Source organism: Ziziphus jujuba, chromosome 11 (genome assembly GCF_031755915.1).
Source record: "Ziziphus jujuba cultivar Dongzao chromosome 11, ASM3175591v1".
Classification (NCBI taxonomy): Eukaryota; Viridiplantae; Streptophyta; class Magnoliopsida; order Rosales; family Rhamnaceae; genus Ziziphus; species Ziziphus jujuba.
The window spans coordinates 14,491,619-14,517,272 of NC_083389.1; the positions used below are offsets into that span (position 1 = coordinate 14,491,619).

Genomic DNA, 25,654 nt, shown 5'->3' on the forward strand with positions numbered 1-25,654 from the left:
GAAGACTTGATATGAAGAATACAGCAAACCAACTCTTACTAGATATTATTTAAATTGTTAAAAGTGTGAAAAACCTTTGCAGTTATGCAAAGCATTACAGATCCAAGTCCAAAGTAGGTACCTACACATATACAACAGGGAAACAAATACAGCTCAATGTATCAATTACTACATACAACATCAGAATCGCAAACATTACCAAAATAAAGAAAATAAATTTGAAAAAAACTGACTCTTGGTATCTACTTGAGGATCGTTGCTATCCCATTGGCTACTGAATCTTTCAAGGAGGGTGAAACTGGAGCATCTCCAAAGAAGATATCAAAAAGAGAAAAACAAACATTTCCTGATTCAATTGTAGCATCAACACTGGATGGAAGCCCATTGGATGAGACACTAACCTGCATACCACAAAAATTGAATCGTGACAAGAATTTACCAACCAGTTTGGGAAAATGAGGAAAGAAAGTAGTGTGATTGTATCATGTGTAGAAAAATATGCAACAAAACAAAAGAAAAAAAATGAACTATGAATAAGATGCCCAATGTCTTATTTGAGGTATGTTACGTGAGCGATAAAGTCTGACTTACAAGCATTTTGGATGGGTCTAGCCAAGTCAAGAATATAGAAGTTCCTTTCTTCAGTGGTCGTCCTTCAAATATACTACGAAATGTGGACAAACCAGATTCATCTACAGGACTAGGTGATTTTATTCTTGGCGAAATTGCATCATCTAAGGCATCCCAGAAAGTTTTACCATCTACATCTCTAACAAGAACAATTTGTAATGATTTCTCCAGAGAACCTGCAAGTAGTAAATAATTATATTAGCAACCCTCTGTCTCCCTCTCTCTCTCTCTGTCTGATGGAGGAAATATGGGCAATGTATATTGCTATTACTTTGAAAAATTGTGCTGAACAAAGAAGAGTCTTCCTTAATTTCAGCTGCTGATAGTCCTTTCCAAGAGTTCAGTTTACTTAGGATAGAAGAGTTCACATACAATCCTGCTGCATAGACCTTCACACCAATGATTGCAAAAACTTTTTCTCTGAATCCTGAAATTAATTTCACATTAAACTATAAAGCCACAGATAATTCCAACAATAAGCTTAAATAAAAATCCCTAGTACTTGGCAAATGCCAAATAATAAATAGTCAAGATGAAATGAGCATTGAATAGAAGCCTATATAAATACTTTTATTTGTTTCAAGTTATGCTAAAACTCAAAACTAAGAATCGGAGGTAGTCCCACCAAATAAACTATTGCAACCATACCACTGGCCAGATTTTGTCCACAGAAAATGCAGTATGTTAATACAGAGCCAAAATTATTCTGTCAATGAAGCATCCAACTTGCCACACCGTGGGTGAATTCAGTATTTGCTAGATCTTGTAATCTCATTAGCAGTATTGGCTAGTTGCAGTTTCTTATATATATTCATATTTTCTTGCTCGTGTCTTTGTTTATAATATTTGAAAGTAAAACAACTTTGCCAACTAAACATTTATGTAAAGTTGCCATTGATTTCAGAAGCCTAAGATGTTAGGAAGTGGTGTCCAAACCATAGTTTTAACACTCTCTCACACTCGTAGGTCAACCATTTTAACAGGTCTAAACAATACGCTAATTAATTGAAATGGGGTAGTAGGATTCGAACACATGAACTTATAAGTCACTAGCCTCTAATACCATACGGAATTATCACTTGTCTCTAGTTCCAAAAACTTAAGTTGTTAAAAAGTGGGGCTCCAACTATAGTTTTAACAGTCTACTACAAAATTTAAGAAAAGTCTTAGTGCCTAAAATTTCACACGCTGTACCACCAAGGCCTGCGCCTGGTATATGAGAGCAGTACAACAACCCAACCCTTGTCAGACGCGTTTTTTTTCTAATGTATATACTTAGTAACCATTATTTGGCATATGTTCTTTGTATCAAAACCTAAGACATGAACTCAAAAACTAAGACAAGGTAATCATTTTACAGTATTATGTAATTAGATGTCAAAGGAACTAACCAGTTCCAAGCAATGTCAGTGAATTTGAGCAACTTGGTAAATCCAAAGTAGTCTGAAATTTCACTTTGGTAGCAGATTCCTCAGTGTATTCTGCACTTCCAACTGCAATTATGGATTAAAAAGGAAAACTTTGTCAGAGCATCATTAGCAATTGAATTTGAATCCCTGAAATGTTCTGCTTTAAAATTCTTTCATATTTCAAAATACAAGAGATAAAGAAACATGAAAGGAAAGTAAAAGAGCTAAGTTTCCATGAAATGTTATAGAAAGCCTAGTCATTAATCAACCAACAAACACAAAGCAAGCTACTTCGCTGTAATTCTCCTGCTATGCAAACAACTAAAGTATGTTTTGCTCATTCACCCAATTTCTATCAATTTTTCTCCATGGCTACTAAAAGTTTCATGAGAAAAATTACAAGCATGCTACTGAAAATTTAAGAGAAAAACCTCCTTTAAATATGCTACAGCAATCTTACACCGAGAATAACTAAACTAAAACAAAGTTTAGAAAATAAAGTCCAAAACTTTGGACTAAAGGAAGGAAAAGTTAAAGCATAGAAATCATCAAGTTCAAGTTTGCTAACATTGAAGCAACAAAAATGACAGAGACACTAACGTACATTGCTAGAATTGATAAAATTAAAAGGTTCTTAGAAATAATCCCTAAATCCTCAAGTCCACATATAACATAACTATTACTCACCCCAAAATATATATATATATTAACATAACTATCATAAAGGCATAAATCCAGGCCTTCTACATTTTGCCCAAAATTCTAACTTCCTCATTTTGTCAAATGCTCAATTAAATTCAACGGCCACCATAATCTCACTAACTGTTCTAGTCGCTTGGTCCAAAAGCTCTTGAACTTCACCGAATCACCATATCCCTGTAATTTGTCTCATCTTTATCTATAATGTTGCTATTAAGTTCCTGTTCTATCATGCACAATTAGCTTTCTTAAACAATAATATATCGGAAAAGGAAATTGAAAAAAATAAAAAATAAATGAAACCAAAAAAGTAAAATCTCCGGATCGCTTAACTATTTTATATTCAGAAGATGCAAAATAACTTTCTAAATGTATTTGCCAGCTCTAATAGTTCTTGGGGATAAAACTAAAACCCAAAATTCCAATTTCCGAAGCCCAATTCTGCATTAAAAATAGGAAAAAAATAAAATAAAATAAAATAAGACAAAATGCAGAATCATCCAAAAGGATGATAAAAAATTTACCTGAATTTGAGGAAGCATTTATAGGAAAATAGGTAAGGGTTCTAGTGTTGTGCTTGTTTAGAGAGAAATGCAGAGTAAATGGAGAGGAAAGAGAGGAAGAGTAGTAAGGTTGGGGAAGTGAAACACTTGGTGGGGTTGAAATTCTACTCATTAAACTAATCCCAGAGTTGGAAATACAGTTTCTGGGTGCAATTGCAATGGATGATTGAACCCATTTCGGAATGCAATTAGCTTCAGCTCCAAACATTTTTCTTTTTCTTTTTTTTTTTTTTTGGAATTTTATTAATTTTCTCGGCAATGGATTTCTCTTTCTCAAAGTTAGTTCAGCCGGGAAAAATGTCGTTATCCCATTCAAATCGCTTGGCTGGCACCAAGTTTTCAGGCCACGTACTTCTTGATAAAGAAACAATAGTTTTATTTATCAACAATAAAAAAAACAAATAAATAAATAAGAGAAAATTTTCATTTAGGTTTTTTGATTTTGTTCTAATTATATTTTAATCTATATTTTTAAAAATCATTATCAACTTTCATACGTCAATTTATTTTAGTTAATATGTCATTTACATGGAGTATTGAAAAGTTATGAATTTATTACATTGGAGTAAAAAAATTTTTTGCGAATTTTCAAAAAAAAAAAAAAAAAAAAGATAGATTATGAAAAATAAAGAATGTTTAGTGTGAAATTCTAAAGCTATGGTGTAAAAATATAATTAAGGCCTATAGATTATCTAAATGGAATTTGCAATAAAATAAAAAAGAAAAAAAAACTTGTTTTTTCTTCTTTTTTTTTTTTTTGAAATATGAAGCAACAAAAATTGCATAGATAGTTTATAAAAGCCTAAAAGCTCTTGCTTCTACCTTTAAGTAAGAAGTAAAAGTGAAAGTTTTTAAATAAATGTTTAAACTATATTTTTAAATTTTATTTATTTATTTATTTTACATACCGATGAAGTTTTTATTTTGTTGTGTATAAATATAAAGGTTAAATTAGAGATTTTAAAAGTTCTATCAAACCAGACAAATGACATGATTTTTTTTAATTTTTTTTTAAGAAAAGTTCTTTGCAAAGTTCTTTTACGGGTAAAATATTTTTAAAAAATTATCAAATATGTTCAAAATTATTTTTTTAATTTTAAAAATTACTTTTGATTTTTCAAAAACTATATCAAATGGATTTTAAAATTGATTTAAAAAAATTAAATTTTAAATGATAGGAGTTTATAAATTTTTAACATACATATTTTTGCTTGACAAATCCAAAAATAAACATTTTTTAAATATTATTAATCCAAAAGTAAACGTCTTGTATAAGCTTTTTAAACTTGGTTAAGAAAAATGTGTAAGCTTTCTGAAACCAAGCCTCCGAATATAAGCTTCTTATACCATACAAAATATAGTAATTCCTAGCAAATACTGAAAAAGATTTTATTAATTTGAAAACGTTGTACAAGAAAAAACAGAAGAATTATTTTACTTTTGATTTGATTTTTTAAAAATAGAAGAAAATACAATATACTAAATAAATATATACAACGTAAAAATTTATTTTCTTGAAAAAAAGAAAAAAAAGAAAATCTTTTGAAATTTTTATGATTTTGCACTTTAGTTTCGAAACCTTTTGTTTGATAGCAATATATTTGAATTCCATAAATAATGCAATTTTCAGTTTCTAATCCTTCAATACAATATTTATTTAATTATTCAAAAGCACTTTTTTGCATGATAAAAAACTAGATTTAGGAAAATAGATTGAAATATAAATTAATTTGTATCATTCTTACAGAGGGAAAAAAATAAAAATCTTTGAATTGTCAAAAATACATTCAACTTAAGATAAAAATATATTACATATAAGGATTAGGAACTAAAATTGCATTGTTTGTGAATATGAAAAGAGAATATTGAGTGAAAAAAATAAAAGAACATGTGATGACAAATATTCAACCTGAAAAGTAAAAAAGGTCACAAATCAGTGACAGGTGGGCAGGTGAATTTTTGTGAGTTCTAAAAATTTTTTTGGGTAAATCCAAGGACTCGATAATAACGAGGGAAAAAAAAATAAAAATAAAATAAAATAAAATTCGATGGCCGATATACAGTATGAAAAAGAGAAACAAAAAGACAAATGATGTAAGAGAGATGGCAAGGTCATAAAGGCAGTGTCAGATTTGAAGGACTCCTTATTTTCTTTTTTTTGTCTACTTTCCTTTTAGATTCCCATTTTCCAAACCCTGTAACGGTTGTAAAAACCATTGGATATAGCCGTTACATTACACTTTCTTTCTCTCTCTACCACTTTAAAAACCCAGCTTTTCCATTACCCAGAAAATACCCAAAAATAATTTCTTTCATTATCTCTTTCCATCATTCCCAGTCAGCAGCACTCTGTACTTAACATAACTCTATGGCGGCTAAAGAAGCTCTGTTTCTTTTCCTACTGCTCTTGTCCTTCACTCCAGGTTAATTTGTGTTTCGTCCTAAATTTCAGTAATTTGCACATCTTATACATTTGTCCCAGATTTCTGTAGCTTGAAACTGTCCTTTAACAAAAGCTAGATTAGACACTTATTTCTTCACACTTCTTTTTTTTTGGGCCTTTGGTGTGGTACAAGTGATGTTGCACATTCTGATTTGGGTCTTTTTAAGTCCAACTGGGTTCTCTAAAATTCAGCAAATCCTTATCTGGGTTTCTTTTGTTTTTTGTTTTTGTTTTGTTTTTTTTGTTTTTTCTTACTTATTAATCAGATCTGAACTGGGTTTGGAAAATTAATCCAATTACAGTACTCTGCATTTCTTCATAGTTTTTTGGTTATTTTAGAAACCACTTGCCTAATTTTAACCCCAGTAAAAACCCAGAAGCTAAAGTTTACATGCATTGGCAGAGATTTGTCCATATGTATAAAAAAGCAGATATGCGTTTTGCAATTTTCCTATTCTTTTTTGTTTTTTTTTTTCTTGGTTCACTTTGAAAAAGTGAAAATTATGACAAATAGTACCAAATCTCTCATTCAACATTTCTCTTTCTCTTTTACAGAAACTATCCTTTTGGTACATGGAAACCAGGTAAGATTAACTTTTAAACAAGGAAACTGGGAATAATTCAGTCACATAAAATTTAATAATTTTCTCTGAAAATGTAACTTTTTTGGAAAATGCAGAAAACTTGGTGTGTGGCCAAACCTTCATCAGATCAAGCAACACTTTTAGCAAACATCAATTATGCATGCTCTCAGGTGGATTGCCGGGTTATGCAAAAAGGGTGTCCATGTTCTTCACCTGAAACTCTCATAAACCGTGCTTCTATAGCCATGAATCTCTATTACCAGTCCAGAGGAAAAAACCACTGGAACTGTGATTTCAGAAACTCTGGCCTCATTGTCGTCACTGATCCAAGTAAGTCTCACATTTTAGTTCAGTTCAGTGACAATACTGGTACCAGATTCTTTCACATTAATTTTTTGAAAACAGCTTTCAATTTGACATAAATTTCCTGTATTCTGACAATATGATTGATTACCATTATCTTATAATTGAATGTGGGTCCCAGATTTTAATTTAACGTGGAACCCACCACGATCCAATGATGCAGATATTGGAAATGGAAACAGTATTCTTGTTGCCAGTACATATGTCAAGCTTTGCTTTCTCTCTGCTGATGCATATTTGTTTTGATGTGTGCAGGTTATGGAGACTGCATTTATGCTTGATATTTTGTACAGGGGAGTGCATGTGCTTGTTTTTGGAAAGAAAGTTTTTTTTCTTTTTTTCTTTTTTAAATTAAAAATTGGCTTGCAATTTATCTCCTAATTCACTAGTGGCCCTACTAGTACTAGATATGCAAATATTGCAAGACAAGCGCTATTGTAAAATTCCTGTTTAGTTTAGTTTTATTTAAAATTCCTGATAATGTCCTTTGCTTTCTTAACAATATTTTAAATTTATTTTCCTTTTTTCCAAAAAAGAAAAACAAAGAAGCTGCTTGACATAGCAAAGGGGAAATTTTGGTGAGATAGTTTAAAGTTTAAACTTAGCACTTAATAAGCCACTTTCTCCCTGCAAGTATGGATGGCCAATTGTTTAGTAGAATCATTAATATTGTGCTTCAGATGATTTAAGGGTTTTTTCCCCCTTTTTTTTTTTTTTTAAATAATACAACCTGAGGAATTTTCATTTAGATAAAGTTTTGAATGTTATAACTATATATGTTTAGTGGTTTTACCATTTCACTAAATCTAAAAGTGCTCATATAATATAATGTTTAGTTTAGCAAAATATTGGGCTTCTTTGCTTTTGTCATCCCCAAAGACACTTGCTTAGGCGTATTTTGTATATTTGTAAAATAGCGATTGTGGTTTTGCGAGCCCAAACAAAATTCAGAAGTTATTATTATATTTCGTTAACAGCCCATTGACATTTTTTTTTTTTTTTTTGGGTGGAATAATAGAAACCTCACTTGTAGATGTTTGATAAAGTCCCACATAGCTTTAAAAAGAGCCATTAATATGGTCTAAAACCCTTTCCTAAAAATTCATGAAAGATAGGCTTTTGAAGAGTTTAAGGGCCCCTAATGATGTGGACCTATTCCACAAACAAATAAATAAATATGTATAGACTTTCTTTATGTGTATATATTTAAAGACTGGCCTTTGCCTTATTATTATTTTATTTGTATTTTTATGTAAAAATAAATATTTATATACATTTTTTAATATATTTGGAAATTCAAATTTTATTAAACAAATAGCAAATATATAAATATTATTTATTTAAACATTATAAAATATGTATTGTTGGAGGCAACGTTGCATAAAAACCTTAAAAAGTATCAGCTTCTTCTACAATGACGCTTTTATCTTTTCAAATAAAGCAACCTTTCATGAAAATGTACAATGATATGTATAAATATACAAATTAAATTTAAGTTGTGGCATTAGTTTTCAATAGATACAAATAGAAAAAAAAAAAGGAAAAAAAAAAAAGGAAAATACTAGTTCTAAGAGGATTAGAAAATCAGTGCTAAATTTCTAACAATATATAGTTTTATTTTGGGAGAGATTTTCTGGTAGAACTTCAAGCATATGAGGAGTGGAAAAATATTGTCTTCAAGATCTTGCAATTTGCAAGACTCTATCTAATTTACAACCATACAAGTCAGTGTTTAAATTTTTTGCATTACAAGTTTTGTACGTATATTATTTTTCTATAAAGATTTTTCTTTTTGATATTTGTTTTTCTTTTATAATTCTATTTTTTTAGTTTTACTGATTCTTGTGAATTCCCAACAAACGTTACAGTTGAGTTAGGCTAGATTTTTATAATTGCAATGCAACAGGCCGTACAAAGGACGGTTGCGGGATGATTTATTAGCTACTAATCAACTTTATAAAATTTCAAAAATCCATTTAATATTCCAATACATTCTAAAAATTATATATGTAATTTTTTTTTTCTGTCATTTTAATCCAAAAGAAAAGTAAAAGTTCAGTGATGCACTTCTGTATCACTCAAGACCACTATCAAATTTTTTTTTTCTTTCTGTTTTTTTGAAGAAAAAAAAATGTAAAGTAAGAAAAATAGAGAGCTAACTCTGATATTTCAATCAATATTAACTATACAAACAAAATGTAAATTTCATGCGTTAGGTTGCAATTTTTGTGTGGTATATATATGTTAGGTGGCAATTGTACATTAAACAATTAGTACTTTTTGTCTCGTTTTTCCTACTTTCTGAAAGGGACAAGTGATGAAGCCAAAACCCCATAGGTTGAAATGAGTTTCTAAACATGGAAAAGTGACCGACCACACAATAAATGCATAGCCTATAAATATATATATATATATATATATATTCTTTTGCAGTAACATGCATGCGCATCTATTTTCACCAAAAATTAAAAAGAAAAATTTCATATGTAAAGTAAGATTAGCTTAGTTATTATATATTTGTAAAGTAAGATTAGCTTAGTTATTATATATAAAAAATTGTAAGTTTGAAATATTAAATAAGATAAATTATTGTAAATTAAAAAATTTCCATACCTAAAAAGTTATCAGTGCTACACATCAAATAAGAAAATTTGTTATAAATAATAATTAAAAAAGAACAAAAATGCATCACAAAAAACATAAATGCATCTCAAACTAACCAACCTCCTCCTAATTTGATTTATGTATTATTTATTTGTTGCCTCAACTTGTAAGAGGCAGCCATTAATTCTTTAGCAGTTTTTGGGCATAGAAAATTGAAATAGTGGATGGGATAAATCTGTACCATTTTCTTTAGGGCAACATATTGAGATATTCCTTTTATGGTATTGTTATTATTATTATTATTATTGTCTTCTACTCTATTTTCTTTTTGAACATTGGGAAATTATTGAACCACTCATGCAATGAGATTTAAGACTGCAAACTTTTTCAAATGGCCCCAAAAAAAAAAAAAAAAAAAAAAACCTAAAGTAAAATTCTGAATGATAAGATACCGGATAGATAGACTGAATTATATAAATATATATTTTTAACTTGCAACAGCATCAGATGAGAAATTATTATATATAACATATAAATTCAATAATCTATAAATGCTCAACCTTATATTCCATAATAAACGACTTGTTATAAAGATTATATATATATATATATATAATTTTCCATGTAGATATGGCAACACTCATTTTTCTTTAATTGTCTTTACAGTCGTGTCATTCCGCTGCTATTCTTATTGTTGGGAAAAAAAAATATTTTTTATTATCGGAAAAGATTTGGAATATAACCCCAAATGACATCTGGCCCTCTGGGAATCACAAAATTTATTATTATTATTATTACTATTTTAAACTTTAATATCTTGAAAAAGTAATTATATTATTTTTTTGGTGATTATGTATTTATGAAAATTATAGGGATAACTAGAGGTGGCAAAATCAGAGACCCATGATGCTCAATCGTCACACAGAGAATTGGGTTTTTGATTCTTTGGCTCCAAATTTGACCACTAGAAAACCTCTTTCTCTTACACAGTTTTTGACCCACATAGATAAGGTACTTCACATTTTTGTTTTCCTACGTAAACCACAAAAACCATTGTCCAAGCGTCACTCTCTTCACTCTCTTTCTCTTTCTCTCCAAATGATAAGGAAAGAGGACAAACTATATGTGGGCTACTTGGATCCACTCAATTGCAACTTCAAACATGTGCTCTATGTTAAAAGAGAAGCTTGTAAGCCAATGACCCTTTTGAAGTTTTCCCAAGCTTCCTTCTTTACCCACTTGCCTTGAATGCCTATCTTCTTGCCGTTGTTTTGTCTATTAGAGATTGAGCAGATTTTCCAACTGGGTTTTTGTTGTTCAAGTGGTTTCTGGTGATTTTGGTTGCTGGGTCGTTGCTTTAGGATGATGTCAATGACATGCCACAATCTTGATTTCGGAAGGACTGTGTTGGATTTGGTTGCTTGCGGGTGTTCTTCCAGTGCTTCTTTCGACAGGTATTCAGTAAGAAATTGCAAAAAGGCAAATTCTAAGGGATTTAATGGAGGTTATGGGGCTCACAAACTGGTTAGTAGTCAAAGGGGCCGAAGTCGTTGTAAAGTTTCTTCAATGAAAACAGCTGAGACTCTGTTTAATGATAAAAAACATGGTATGGTTTTGGTTTGAATATTTTTTCTTTGTTTTTGTAAATTCAAATTACCGCCTCTTCTATGTTGATAACGAATGCAAAGCAAAGTACTTGGAATTATAGCCTTGGCTTTCTTGTTTTATTTGTACCTATACAGTTGTTGCTGAAAGTCCTCCACCAGTATTGAATGTGGAGCCAAGTAGTCCCATCTCTTTGACAAATTTGTTTGAAGTGGTTTCTGATGACCTCCAGACTTTGAACCGTAATTTAAAGATGGTGAGTGATGTTTTCTAAAGTATCAGTTAATTTATGGTTAAATATGTTATAAATTTTTTATATCATTTACTTTTTCTTAACCATGTTGTCCTGCCTGCTGAAATTGGTTTTATTCAAGAAATTTCATGTTAATGGTGCTTTATGATTCTTTGATAAAATATACCTGCTGGAAGTGATTGTAGTTTGTTTGTTGGTTAGTGTTAGCAAATAAATCTTATTTATTATTATCATTTGGGGGCTTACTTTGGAAAAATCATATAACAGTTTCAAATTATTTATTTATTTTTATGAAGTTTCTATTGTGAGGCAATGCTTTGCTAATAAAACTAGAAAAATGTCTTTTGTGCTTGTTGGTAGCTGTGGCAGTGGTTTGGTGTAGTAGTCAATTTTGAAATAGGGAGGAAGCTAATTATGGTGGAGTGCAAAGTTAGTAAATTGGTATTGTAGACAATGAGGAATACATGTTTAAAAACATTCATCCTGGGCTGAATAACTATCTAAGAAATTGAGTCTATCGAGGATGGAGTTTGACAACATAAAAAAGAGGTACTTGAAAAGCACGCCTTAAGGGTCAAGTTGGGTGCCATGTGTACAGGAAAACCCACTGCGATGGACTCCTCAATCTAGTACGTTAACTCATTAGATCTTAGGGTCATGTAAGATATTAATCTATGTTCTCTCATGTATTTTAATATGTTATACTCAACTGATTTTCATTTCTTAATGAGATAATATTGATGATCATGCAAATAGGTATTTTGAAGTTTCCTTATAGATTACAAGGTTGTTTTGTGAAACTATCTACCACTGTACCGCATTTGAAACATATTTCGTGGAGAAGAGATTAAATAAAGTTTTACATGTTAGTAGATATCTAGAACACTGTTGACTATTATTTGACAATTAGTTCTAGAAGTTCCTTACAGTAAAACATTGGCTTTCTATTTTTGTTTCATAAACAAGTTAGGAAGTCAACATATGTTCAGTTTCTTTCTTTTGTTAAGTAACAGTTATGGTGTAAGTTAGGTTAGGTATACAGACTGAATCAAGAGAGAATACACAGACTCTGTGAATTTCAAACAAATTTTTTTATTGAACAAGCTTTGCTATGTCTAAGGTGCTGCCTGTATCTTTACTGTCAATTTCAATATTGGATTATGACAAGAAAAACAGAATCAGAGGATTGTGAGTTGCTGTTATTAAGACATTGGAAACATTGTTTCTATACCTTTTCATCATTCACCTTTTTGAAACCGTACATTCCACAATTAAAATGTACTGTAGCATATGTTTTGATTAATTTTTACTGTACATGCCTGGCTCAGGCCTCTTACCTGGTGGGAAAACTTTTGTACTTATATGTTGCATGGTCCAAACTATTTGAGCCCTATCATTGCTAAGGTTTTACACCCTAGGAATCAATCAGCACCCAAGGTAGGACCAGAATTAGTTTCGACACCTTTGTCAGCGTAAAGCATGAGTTTTTCTGGTAATGGGATATGAACGGGTCAGCTGCATAGTCACATTGTTTATCCAGATGAGTATAGTTACAGGTCTTCGTGTCAATAATGCCATACTCATAACATTTGTGTATATCATTATTATGAAATCTCACAAGATAAATTAGCTTTCCATTGTTGGCCATTGCTGATATTGTCATTTCTTTTCTTTTTGAAAGAATTGCATAACCACAACTTAGAGAAAATAAGTGCAGGAAACTGGGACTAGTTAGCTTTTCCTTCGACTGTTTATGGTGTCCTTTTCCTACCTTCAAGTGTTAACATATTGATTTCATTTTAGATAGGCCTTAAAGTTTGTTTGATCTTTAAGGTCCTATAGCCAGCTGATCTGCAATTGTCATACAGTAGTTTGACTTAATAGATGTTTCCATGGCAATTGCAACACACTAGCCTTGCTGATGCTATACCTTGTTTTTTGAATATGCTCCAACTTTCTGAGAGTGCCACAGTGCAATAATAAGCTGAATCATGTGTTTGACAAGTAGTGGAAATATTACACTAAGCCATATATTGTTTGTAACTTGCAAGAGTTGATTGAATGCCTTGCTGATATCTTACTTTTTCTTTTTATGCCTTTATATTTCATTTTTCTACCATATTTAACAGAGAAATTCATTATTTCAACCCCCGAAAAAAAAAAAAAAAATTATTGCTAATATCTGAGTCTGAAGTTCTTTTTCCTTTGTTTACATCTAATCTTTAAACATGTACCTAATGAAATGCTCCCACAGGTTGTTGGTGCAGATAACCCAGTTTTGATGTCTGCTGCTGAGCAGATATTTGGTGCTGGCGGGAAGAGGATGCGACCAGCATTAGTGTTTCTAGTATCTAGGGCAACAGCAGAACTAGTTGGGTTAAAGTGGGTATTTGCAAATCATTTCTTATTTAATGTGTAAAATATCATATTGCTTACAATATAGGCTTTTTCTCTACTGCTTTACTCCAGGGAACTTACAAAAGAGCATAGGCGTTTAGCAGAAATTATTGAAATGATCCATACTGCAAGCTTGATACATGATGATGTATTGGATGACAGTGATATGCGACGAGGTATGTGTTGTTATCTTTACAACAGAAAGTCACTATAATTCTATTGATGCCTCTTCATGACTTCCAAATGAATGGTCCATGAAAGAGTAAGTTGTTTAAGGAATTCTGACAGATAAATACAGGTTGTTGCTTTGAGCACCAATACCCATTACACTGTTTATTTGGAATTCCATAGTTTCCCCAAGTCTTACATCCAGTTGCTTATCTCACCAACTCCTTTCTTGAAATAGTTGCATGTACAGTCATCTTTCGTATTGTTTGTGTTGTTGTTCTTTGAATTTATGATATTTTTTAAGGGGAACGAGGGGGGGATTGTTATTGAAAGGGAAGAAACTAGTCAGTTAATTTAATCTAGGGACAAAACAAGTTTATTCACTGCACAAGGTAATATTACAGATTTGTACAGATTGTTGACATATGTGAGTTGCTGAGATTATTCCGCATTATCTATGCAGGGAAGGAAACTGTTCATCAATTATATGGTACAAGAGTGGCAGTGCTTGCTGGAGACTTCATGTTTGCACAGTCATCTTGGTATCTAGCAAATCTTGAAAACCTTGAAGTCATTAAGCTCATCAGCCAAGTATGTTCTGTTAACTTTGGTATTCTGAAAACCTTGATGGTTGGTTAGATTATTAAAATAGTTTCTAGCTGCCATTTTAATCAACAAATTCAAAACCATATATGAGGGTAAAGAAGGATTGGCCATCTTTGTTTATATGTAATTCTGTTAGTGCCATGGCAGGTCATCAAAGATTTTGCAAGTGGTGAAATAAAGCAAGCTTCTAGCTTGTTTGATTGCGACCTTGAACTTGAAGAGTACTTGATCAAGAGCTACTACAAAACAGCATCCTTAATTGCTGCTAGCACAAAAGGAGCTGCAATTTTTAGTGGGGTTGACAGCTTTATAGCCAAGAAGATGTATGAATATGGCAGGAATCTTGGTCTGTCCTTCCAAGTTGTTGATGACATATTGGATTTTACGCAATCAGCGGAGCAGCTGGGGAAGCCAGCTGGAAGTGACCTGGCCAAAGGAAACTTGACTGCCCCAGTAATTTTCGCTCTCAAGACAGAGCCAAAACTAAGAGATATCATTGAATCCGAGTTCAGTGAGACTGGTTCCCTAGAAGAAGCCATTGAGTTGGTCAAAAGTTGTGGAGGCATTGAGAAAGCACAGGAATTGGCAAAAGAGAAAGCTGATCTTGCAATCCAAAATCTGCAATCTCTTCCTCAGAGTGCCTTTCGAAAAGCTCTTGAAGACATAGTGATGTTTAATCTTGAAAGGATCGATTAGCGAGATGTGTCAAATTTAAACCCCAGAATTTGGCTTGAAAAGCCATAAGGACAAAGATTTACTCGACCACAAGGAAGAAAGTTTTAGATTAAAGCCTCCAGCAGTACGGGTACTTTCTACACGAGTGTTCTTGGCAATGACAAGCTGCTTGTGACTGGTCTTACATTTATAGAAGGTTTTGAGCTGTTACTTGAGCTCACCATATTGTTTACTCAATTACATTCTTCTATCAAAATAGCATAAAAGAAGTAATATTCTAATATTCTTGTACAATATCTTCTCCAAGGTGTAATCAATAATGTCTGGCCATTTATTTATTCGTATAGTTGCCCTTTTTTTTCTCCCGCCCCACCTTTCCTCTGGTATCTTCATCGTCCAAGATAGCACAATGATCATAAATATGGATATTGCCACAATGCATCTTAAACTATATATGGTTTGGTATTTTACACCCTAAATAATTTTTTATTTTTTATTTTTTATATTATGCACCATGAATTTCACTTTTCTCTGCATCTTGCTTCTTCTTTTTTCTGTTAACTTTTTAACAGACTTGTTACATGCTTGGCACATGGTGTAAAAAAGTAAAAATGCAAACTAATATTTTGTATAGTTTAATGTACAAAATGCAAAAATTTTCAAATAAAAAATTAATCAAAATATACAATAATTATTAAATAATTCCATTTCTTTTTAAAGCAGTTTGTATAAGAACTAAAAAAAATTTGAAAATGTAATTTTTTAAAAATAAAAATAAAAATCTTTACATATAATAGATATCCTTAAAAAATAAATAAATAAAGACAAATAAAAAAATTTGCACATGCATTAAGAATATTTTCTTTTGGAAAAGCAAAAGTTTTATTAAAAAAATACATATTAAAAAATCTTATTAGCATCTTTTTCCTAAATAATAAATATAAACGTAAAAAGTACATGTAATAAATAAAATAATATATTTTATGATAAAATTTTTTCCTTTTTTTTTTTTTTAAAGATTTTATAAATACCTTATCATTTTTTTAAAAGGGTCTTTATGTTTTTTTTTTTTTTATTATTTAGAATCTTCATAATATGTATAAATTATTATTTATTTACATTTTATAAAAAAAAAAAATAAATGTTAGGCTATAGCCTATATATTGGCAAAGTATTGATGTATTTAGGATGTTGAAGTTAATTAAAGCTCTTTGAGTTATTATTGAAGGTTTTGAATCAATCAAAGAATCAAAAAATATATTTTAGTTCGTTATTGTTTCTATATAATTTAAAATAGGTAAAGAAAAGTAAACTACAAACATTTTATATATATGTACCAAAGTGGTATCAGAGCCTGGGCACGGAGCAGTGAGTTGAGATGCTCGAACAAGCAATAGCGTCCCTTCCACCAACCATCAAGAACTCATGGTAAAAAGTGATGAAGATGTTTGTTGCGATGTCTGCTCATACGGATCAAGCAATGAGTCAGCCAATCAAGGAAAAAAGAATAATCTCTACAGGTCTTAACTCCTGTGCATGAAGGAACAGCAGCAAAATTGTGGAAACCAACAAACATGTTCACTAAATTCTTATGCACCAAAATTTGTAAAACTGGATTTTCCTCGCTTTAATAAGGAAGAAGAGCCTACTGGTTGGTTGTGTAGAATAGCACAAATCTTGCAGTTTCATGGTACGCTACAAGTTGATCGAGTTACTTTAACATCTTTCTATCTTGAAAGTGATGCTCAAACGTGGTATCAAATATTGAAACAGGAAGCTATTGTCGGTTAGGAAAGAACCCAATTTTTCTCATTTTGGTCCAAATCAATTTTTTGATTTCTTTGGAGAACTCATTAAATTGCAACAACAGTGGAATGTGAAGGAATATCAAATCCACTTTGAGTATATGTACAAGTAAGGGGACCTATTACTTTATCTCAAGCAATTTGGTTGGCTTGGATTATACTAGACTAGAGATCTATAACAACAAAATAACCGAGGATCCAAACTACAACAACTCAGTGACCATTGCAAAGAAATTGTCATCTGCAGAAATTTAAAAACAAAGAAATAAAGGGCTTTGCTATAATTGTGAGGACCAGTTGAAACCAGAACATCAATTGCAAGAAGTTATTTTTGATTGAGCCTTGTTTAGATGAGGCCGTTGGAGATTTGATAATGGAGGAAGAAGAGATTAGTGAAGAAAAACGAGTAAGCCAAGGTGGTCATCATTACCTTCATTCAAATTCCACCTGCAAAGGATGAAAGGTTGAATAAAATTATCTTTGAGGACGAAGGTGAAATTTAAGGGGATGGAATGTTACGGTTATTTAATAGTTAATTTTTTGTTTAAATAGTTTTACGTGAAGTAGTTTTGAATAGATCAATGTAATCCCTTAAAATATGGAAGTAGTGAAAGTATTGGAGTTTAGTTAGGTTTCTTTTGTTTAGGTAAAATAACCTGTAATTTATATTCTATGCATTGACTTAGAATTGATGTGTTTAAAGGTTGACTTAGTATTGATGCGTTTAAAGGTTGAAGTTAATTAAAACTTTTTGAGTTATTATTGGAGGTTTTGATTCCATCGAAAAATCAAATATATCTTTTAGTTTATTATCTTTTTCATTTAATTCAAAAATGGATAAAGAAAAGCAAACTACAAACACTTATTTTCTACCACTGCTTATGTTATAAAAGGTATTAAGCTATTACTTAGTTCATCATATTGTTCTACTAAAAAAAATTCTTCTAGCAAAATACCATGAAAGAAATAATATTCCAATATTCTTTGTAAAATATCCACTTCAAGGTATAATCAATAATGTCTGGCCATTTATATATTCATATACTTGTCCTATATCCTCTAATATCTTCATTGTCCACAATAGCACAATGGTTTTATATAGATGACAGCAGAATTTTGGGTATCTATTTCTTAAAACTTTTGCTGCTTAAGATAAAATTTTGTGGAGAGCTAGAGTAATTATTTGTGAATTGCGTTGTGAAAGATTGAAAGGGATAGAGGTAAAGGAGTGTGTGGTTGATAATATGAATCATTATTAATATCAATCAAGTTGCTTGTAGGAAAATAAATGCCCAAGTGGAAGAAAATAAATAAAATAATATGTTTATTTGATATCCACTTCCATTTTCTTTGTACCTTTTCGCAACTCAAGGAGTAACAACAAGCTATTTTTCAAAAAAAAAAAAGAAAATCTGTTTACGTTTAAAATCTTTGCAATAAAAAGAAATGAATTAAATATTTTATTCCTATTTAAGACGTCTTAATTTAAGACAAATTTTTTTTTTTTCGTTTCGTTTTGTTTTATTGTGTTTTTTTTTTTTTTTTTTGGGGGAAGTTCCAACTAAAAATTTCTATCAGACTGAAAACTAAATTTAAATATTTTCCGAAAAAGCAAAGCTAATATTAAATTATACTTCGACTTATATTTCTTTTAAAATAAAAAAAAATTCATAAATTTAAGTAAGAAAAAAAGATGCGCCAAGTTTTTTTTTTCTTCTTCTTTTCATTTCATTTGTTATTTTATTTAGTTTTGGGAAATTTAGTATTTCTTTTAACTTCTGGTTTGGGTGGACCTGGGCCTTGAAAACCAGAAACATATTGGAGCCCGTATAGAAAAGCCATCCTCTTTCTCGTGTCGTTTACAGAGTCACAGGGTCGCACAGAGAGAGAGAGAGAGAGAGAGAGAGAGAGAGAGATGGCGGTGCTGAACTACGTGAGGCAATGGAGGAGCTTAGCGAAGGAGGCACTGGATCGAACGGCGATTGTAGCGAAGTTCCTCTGCTTCCTCCACGTCACCAACACCTACCTCTGCTCTTCTACCCTCGTCTGTAAATCCCTCGCTCTTTCTCACTCTCTCTTTCTCTCTCTCTCTCTCTCTATATATATATTTTCTTTGTCCTTAATTCATACCCTACTGGGATTGAGAAAAAGTAAAGCGAGGGAAGTTTTATCTGGTGCTTGCAGGTGTATGGGCCTAGTATGCTCCCAACTTTGAATATCACCGGCGACGTGGTTCTCGCCGAACACGTGTCTCATCGTTTCGGGAAGGTGGGTCCGGGAGATTTGGTGCTGGTTCGTTCCCCTGATGACCCTAGGAAGACCGTCACCAAGCGAATTGTGGGCGTGGAGGGTGATAAGGTCACCTTCTTAGTCCCCATGTCCACCCATCAATATCGAACTGCCGTGGTATATTTTCATTTTGTTTTATTTTTATTTTTTTTAAGTTTTTATAATTTGGATTTTTCCAATACTTGGCTTTCAATGTATGTTTTATTTATTTATTTATTATTTTCTTTTCCACATGCTTATTATTATTTTTTTTTCCAGATGCTTATTGGGTCCTTAGAAAATTATATATATAGATTTTTTAATCACATTTATAGCCATGCAAGTGTGTGAACTTAGAGGCAATGAGGACAGATTGATGGGCATTGTCCAAACTAATGAAAGTTATGAGTTTTTAGCGATGAGATTGGCTTTTGATAGAGCTAAAAGGTGGAAATATACGTTTCTAATTCTTAATTGACCAAATTTAACTTATTTTAGGTATTCTAGAATTAAATGAGTTTGGCTTTGGATAGTTGTAAAGAGTCAGAAAAGACTCCCCCCCCTCTCTTCTTTTTCTTAACCTCTTCTTATGTATAACCTTCAATAGATGGCTTTAATGCTAAAATTGATAGTACAAAATTAGCCAGTGAAAAAGACGTAGTGGGTGACTGAGATCTACTAATGATGGCTATAATTTGTAAACTTTGATATGTGTAGCTGGTGGGAAAATCAACTTTGTGGGGTGCACCTGATACATTGATGATTACTTCATTCATTTCCCTTTTCCCTTATCCTCACTTTTAGTTTTGTTTGGCTATGATGCCTACCTATAACTTCATCTGTTTCAAGGCACCCTTTGGGTTTTTCATTTTCATGATTATTGTATTCCCACAGCAACATCTATCATTTTGATGAGCCTGAAAAAACCCTGCTAAGTATTTTTTGTTATCCAAGTTGATGAGGCCATATATAAAACTTCTTGACTTCAAGCTAACCTACATAAAAAATGGTTGTTACAAGGAACATTTTTTTAGGCTGCCAGCCATGTGTACATAGGTGAGTCTTGATATTATTTGCCCTCATGCAGGATGTTTGTTATTTTTATATGATATACAGTATACTGTATACTAGCATTTGTTGGCCGAATTCATGTTAAAAATTTTGATATCTGACCTTCTCGTTCCTAGAAATTGAATTTATTTAAGATAGTGGCTGCTTATCATTGAAAAAGGAAAAGAAAACGGTTTCCATGAATATTATAAAGAGAGGAACCATATTTGTAGCTGCTTCAGTATGGTGCAATAACCTTCAATCAGATTAAAAGCCAGTTCCTATCTTAGATTCTTTGTCTTACAATTTCAGAGGTTTAATTATAGGCTTTCTTTGAATTTATCTCTGCATCAATATTATGTTTTAGCTGTGCTAGTTTCTCTTTTCCTTCCTTCCATAAGCGATGTGATTTTTTTTGGGATCTTAATTTTTTACTTCGTCTTCACATTTGGATGAATAGGTTCCTAAGGGGCATGTTTGGATTCAGGGGGATAATACATATGTCTCCAATGATTCAAGGAATTTCGGGCCTGTACCCTATGGGCTTATCCAAGGAAAAGTGTTTTTCAGGGTAATATTTTCATTATTTTCTTTGGTCAATCTTCCATTGTGGCCTTTATCACAGTTGGGGCATGCATCTTGATTTGCAAGTGTTGCTAACTTTAAAGTTTTTTTCAAATGTATACTCAACGATCAATGTTGTATGATATCATTGAGCTGATTTTTTTCTTTTTTCTGTTTGTTTATTATATTATGTCTTTAAAGTTTAGACAATTTTGCTTTCAATGTTTAGTAGTCATCTTAAAATTTAATATTTATTGAAAACGTCCTTATGAAAGGAAATAGGTTCTTTTGATTAGTTTTTACGCATTTCTCCTGAGTTCAGGTACTTTTGTTTATTGCTTTTACATTATCAAATACATACAACTTGGACTTCCAGGGACTTTGTCTATTACCGAGTGTACTATTATTTTCATAATCTTAACTGTAATTGTTTGAATGAATAGTTTCTGTATTCATTTTAATTGCAACTGAAGATTTTATTGTGTTTATTGCTTTTACCCCCCTTAGGTATGGCCTCCTGATAGCATTGGATTTCTGGGTCAATGATCAAAAGGTATTATATTATATCCTCATGGTCTATTATGGGCATTGCATCACTTGAGTTCTCCAGGCAAGCCATGATTTTTGTTTCCCCGTCAGCTTTCATATAAAGGAAAATTTATAGTTTCTTTCAAGGTGCTTTTCTATCGTATCTTCTGAAGTTGCTAGGAGATTATTATTTTATGATTACAATCAAACTTCTTAATCATATATATTATGCTTGCCGGACATCTGTTCTAGATTTTGTATTTCACTTTTGTAATATAATATGGAACACATGTAGTTTGCGTAAATGATAGAGAAAGAAAGAGAATGGTATAGAAGTCAGTCGGTCAATTTACTATAAAAAAAGGGATCAAGAAAATTTAAATTACCATCCTTTTTTTTCAGTTCTGGTGTATTTTATTTCTTTTCCTACTTAAGTTTCTCCATGCTGTGATCTTACAGGAATTCTATAGCAGCATTAAGATAACTGAAGGTCTGAGGAACAGCAATTTATTTGATAGTGGATACCAGAACAAGTTGTAAAAAACAAGGTATTAGTGCATTATGGGACTTGCCTTGGTAAAGTGTTGACCATATAGGAGATTTTTTTATTCTTATATTTGCCTCTTAAAATACCAAATGTTTCTCATTTCCCTTTGACTTATTTGATCTTGGAGGGGATACGAATGAGTGCACTTTCACCAGCTTAGAATGGGGTTTTGATGGATTGGAAATGGTTTATCCTTTTACCTTTGGGGAGGTTGTGCATTGAATCCTCTTATACATGTCTTACACTCAGCTTGATCCTTTACAAAAAAGGATGCACTTACTCTCTTTTTTATATATATTTTTAAAATTTAAAATTTTGATTTTATTATTGTTTGGAAGAATATGCTCACTTGATGTAGTTGTTTTATTATGATCACTTGGTTTGGTGGTCTTAATGTTTTGATCCAGTTTTGTATTTGTCTCATGTGGTGGTGCAAAAATTTTGTTATTGTGCATTTGGGACCATAATGAAATCACATTATTTTTAAGGTCTCACAAAAATAGTCTTATGAAAGTTAATTAGGTGCTTGAAAATGAGATTGAATTATATTTTCTAGGAAATTAAAATAACATGAATTATAATATAACCTAACAATGATTTTAAAGTAAATCAATAATAAAATGGGAAAAAAGAAATTCAAGTTTCCCTAATACCAAGCTAGGCCATATATATTCTCAAGGAAAAATTACAGGATTAAAATGATTTGTTATATTCACACTTTTAGTGGATCAGCCAAAAAGAAAAATGAAATTAAAAATAAAATAAAATAAAACAAAGCGAGTGATTTCCTAAATCCAAAAATATTTTGATTAGAATTGTGTGTTCATGCTGATTTCATGGATAGTTGATAAAAACAGGGGGTGAAACCTTGTGACTGCCTGACTGGGCCTTTTGGACAAATGAAGATGAGTCCAATCTTACAACCCAAAGTCTCAACCGGCATGTTGTAATTTGATTAAAAGAGGAAGGGCAAAGTAGACATTGCAGTGAAAAGAATCCAGGCTATAAATAAGAGTGAAATGTAGGGTTTGTAATTTTAAGTGCCTTCGAGAGAACAGAGCGTGACGATGATGGCGCTGATGTTCCGTTGTGGGCAAACATCGACATTTCCAATGATTCCTTTCTTTCAATGTTCGTCTATGCAGTTATAGTGGCTTAGATGAATAGAAAGGTTTTTGTACATGTCAAATTGATTTCCTTTTTTTATTTTAAGAAATAAATAAATTATTATTATTATTATTTTGCGGCCGTTCCAAATGGGTTCTCGGCGATATGAAAAAAGATTGCGAGTGCTCAATTTCACCCGGCCAATATCTAAATTTTGGGGCAGCCTCAAGGTTTGACATGTTTTTCTTTTATGTCTTAATTCAGGGAACTGCCCTAAATATATATATATATATATATTAACAAATTTTTATTTTTTTTTTCAAATAGATGTTTTATGTTGTTTTGCGGGAGTTCATTTTTTTAACTTGGGAAAACCTCCCCAAAAACTGCAATTTTTTTTTAGATTGAGAAAGAAATTGAAATGTTTTCGGACTATAGAAGTTTTTGCTTATTGTTAGCCTTTGCCTGTGCTTTTTCATTTTTAGATTGGGAACCAATTCTATGTAGTTGCTAGCTTATTCAAGCTACCCGTCTTTATATATATATAAACAAATTGTAAGTGCTGAATCTTTTTATCTGGGTTGTCTGCTAAAATTATTGTTCACTGCAAATCATTGTTCACAGCAATTTGTAATTTTTAGGACCTAAAAGTTTCTGTAAAATAATTTTGACCTCCATACTGTGGTTGAAGGGTTACGACAGAGAAAGGAGCATGAGCATAGGAATGTGAAAGCTCAAATGTGAAATTTTGTAAGATCAAAGATGTAGCCAGTTTGGCTATTATAATTGCAAAATTTTGTCCCATGCAAATTCTGGGACCCATCCAAAAGGGGGAAGAAAAAAAAAAAATTGGAACTTGACCCTTTGTTGCTTTTGAAATTCCTTCCCCAAACCTCTCTAGTTGGAACTTGTCTGCGCCATACCAGGAGACCTCTATTCCTGCTGGTAATTTTCCAGCTTTTGTTTGCTGGTAATTTCCGACTTTTGTTTCCCTTTCATCTGTTCGACCGAAATAAGCAATTGTTGGGTATAATCTTAGAACCAGCCGTGCCAACCAATGCAAATAGAAAAAATGATAGAATAATCTCTGTTAAGACTGAAGAGCAAAAAGTTACTATTTTAAGGTGAGTTTGGTCATTAAAATCTGGTTTGTTGGAACCAATCACCACCAAAACCTCTTCTCTTGCTCGAGCTTGCCAATTTGGATACCTGCTTAGTAAGATCATCGTCCAAACAAGCAACGCTGAGGTAGTCTCTTGCTTTGCAAAGTAAAATAGCTTACATACCTCGATTACATCTTCAATACTCATCATTGCATTGTTGCTCCCATTTTCTTGAATTTGGTTCCAATCGGGTTCCAAAAGTATGCCTAATAAGTCATCTTTAGCCTCTTCACCAGCTCTTCTTTTGTTGAGTGAAGCTTGTTTTTCGTCTGTCAATTTGTTTCATTCTCTTGTTCATCTTAATTTGGCAGCAGAATACTACAGAGACAATCCTCGTTATTGTTTGTACAAGATATAGAACACTTTAACAAGATTGAATTATTTTACTTCTACTTCCATCATGGAATGTAAACTGATTGAACAGCTTTAATTGTGAGTTGAACTTGCTCCTTCTGGAGGTGAAATATTCTTCTTCCTTGATAGCAACTTCCGAATGCTGCTCTGGTTCAAGTCTACAAAGAAAAGCCGATAGGAATGGCCTGCAAGACCACCTTGCCTGAGGCATCTTTCCAGCTTCAGCAACCTCGATGCCCTTGTTAGTATGCTATTGACAAAGGCTATAGTTACCGACTTTTTTGTTATTGACATTTCCATTTACCAGTAGGCTCTGAGGAAGACATGGAGACAAAAAAAAAATAAATAAATAAATAAAAAACTAATTTGGTGAACAATCAAAATAAGCTGCTAGCATGCTACTACTAATTTTGACCCCCCCCCCCCCCCCAAAAAAAAAAAAAAAAAAAAAAACCACCGGAAAGCTAGTATGCTATGAATGTAGAAGACGGTTTTAATCCTTTAATACCTTTTTTTTCTTTTTTATGGCTTTTTATAGTTTTACAAAAAAAATAAAAACGGCCTTCTATAATTTTAGGAATTTCTATAAAACCGTTTTCTTGTTTAATAGCACCCGCTTCATGAGGATTGTTCCAACGTCCAACGTACATTAATTAATAAAAACTCATCTCTGTCTTCTCTCTCTATGTGGTTTTGAGTCGGGGTGTGTATATATATATATATTTTTTTTTGGGTAATACTGATAGTGCACATCATCTGGTCTTGGTAAAAAGGGCAAAAACTTACTTCTTTACAGTAGTTTTCAAATTAATAAAATGATAAGATATCACTTTTGCCACATCATTTAGGGCTCAATTGGCAGGCTTTTGACTTAGTGACTTCTGAGACTAAATTTTTTTTTCTTTTTAGAAATCCCATTTATTTATCTATTTTATTCTATTTTTTTCCTTAGGATTACAGTAATGTTTTAATATAAAGGGAAGGGCGTGATTTAAACCCATGCCTTCAAAAGTGTGGGTCAGTGGTTGTACACTTGTAAAATGCATACCACTTGTTTAAGGTTTATTTATTTAAAAAAAAAAAAAAAAAAAGAACTTTACTCAGATCATTTAGTAACCAACTTGGTGTCCAGTTTTGAGGGATGGCATAATGGTTTTCCTCATACAATGATTCTAAATTCAAATTTTCACATCTATAATATCAAACAGTGTGTACTGTTTGTATGGAAATTTTTGTTTTTAAAATTTTTGTGGGTTGTCGTTGTTGTTG

General features: G+C 31.8%; 4 protein-coding genes across 6 annotated transcripts; 3 read left to right on the forward strand and 1 right to left on the reverse strand.

Annotated features, from left to right (window-relative positions):
• Positions 1–12: 12 nt before the first annotated feature.
• On the reverse strand, positions 13–3,637 carry LOC107414301 (fatty-acid-binding protein 3, chloroplastic). Of its 2 annotated transcripts, XM_016022413.3 has the most exons (6): positions 3,263–3,637; positions 2,022–2,123; positions 902–1,057; positions 592–806; positions 234–401; positions 13–121 (listed from the first exon to the last, which is right to left on the reverse strand). In XM_016022413.3, the coding sequence occupies exons 1-5, from the start codon at positions 3,507–3,509 to the stop codon at positions 243–245; spliced, it is 879 nt and encodes a 292-aa protein (XP_015877899.3). In that variant the 5' UTR covers positions 3,510–3,637; the 3' UTR covers positions 13–121; positions 234–242. The 2 variants fall into 2 exon arrangements, with proteins under 2 accessions (XP_015877899.3, XP_015877898.3); XM_016022412.4 differs by having other exon boundaries at positions 13–401.
• Positions 3,638–5,435: 1,798 nt separating this feature from the next.
• On the forward strand, positions 5,436–7,927 carry LOC107414316 (glucan endo-1,3-beta-D-glucosidase). Its single transcript, XM_016022429.4, has 4 exons — positions 5,436–5,724; positions 6,300–6,328; positions 6,424–6,658; positions 6,947–7,927. Exons 1-4 carry the CDS (start codon positions 5,670–5,672, stop codon positions 6,970–6,972), a joined length of 345 nt encoding a protein of 114 aa, XP_015877915.2. The 5' UTR covers positions 5,436–5,669; the 3' UTR covers positions 6,973–7,927.
• Positions 7,928–10,366: 2,439 nt separating this feature from the next.
• LOC107414345 (solanesyl diphosphate synthase 2, chloroplastic) lies at positions 10,367–15,337 on the forward strand. The gene is made up of 6 exons (XM_016022456.4): positions 10,367–10,901; positions 11,038–11,156; positions 13,408–13,535; positions 13,623–13,726; positions 14,182–14,309; positions 14,472–15,337. The coding sequence occupies exons 1-6, from the start codon at positions 10,658–10,660 to the stop codon at positions 15,018–15,020; spliced, it is 1,272 nt and encodes a 423-aa protein (XP_015877942.1). The 5' UTR covers positions 10,367–10,657; the 3' UTR covers positions 15,021–15,337.
• Positions 15,338–18,491: 3,154 nt separating this feature from the next.
• On the forward strand, positions 18,492–22,950 carry LOC107414309 (mitochondrial ATP-independent inner membrane protease subunit 1a). 2 transcript variants are annotated; one of them, XR_007238399.2, is made up of 5 exons: positions 18,492–18,848; positions 18,989–19,210; positions 20,583–20,693; positions 21,194–21,361; positions 21,674–22,950. XR_007238399.2 is itself a non-coding variant. In XM_016022422.4 (5 exons), the coding sequence occupies exons 1-4, from the start codon at positions 18,720–18,722 to the stop codon at positions 21,230–21,232; spliced, it is 501 nt and encodes a 166-aa protein (XP_015877908.2). In that variant the 5' UTR covers positions 18,527–18,719; the 3' UTR covers positions 21,233–21,239; positions 21,674–22,950. The 2 variants fall into 2 exon arrangements, 1 of the variants encoding a protein (XP_015877908.2); XM_016022422.4 differs by having other exon boundaries at positions 18,527–18,848; positions 21,194–21,239.
• Positions 22,951–25,654: the final 2,704 nt, after the last annotated feature.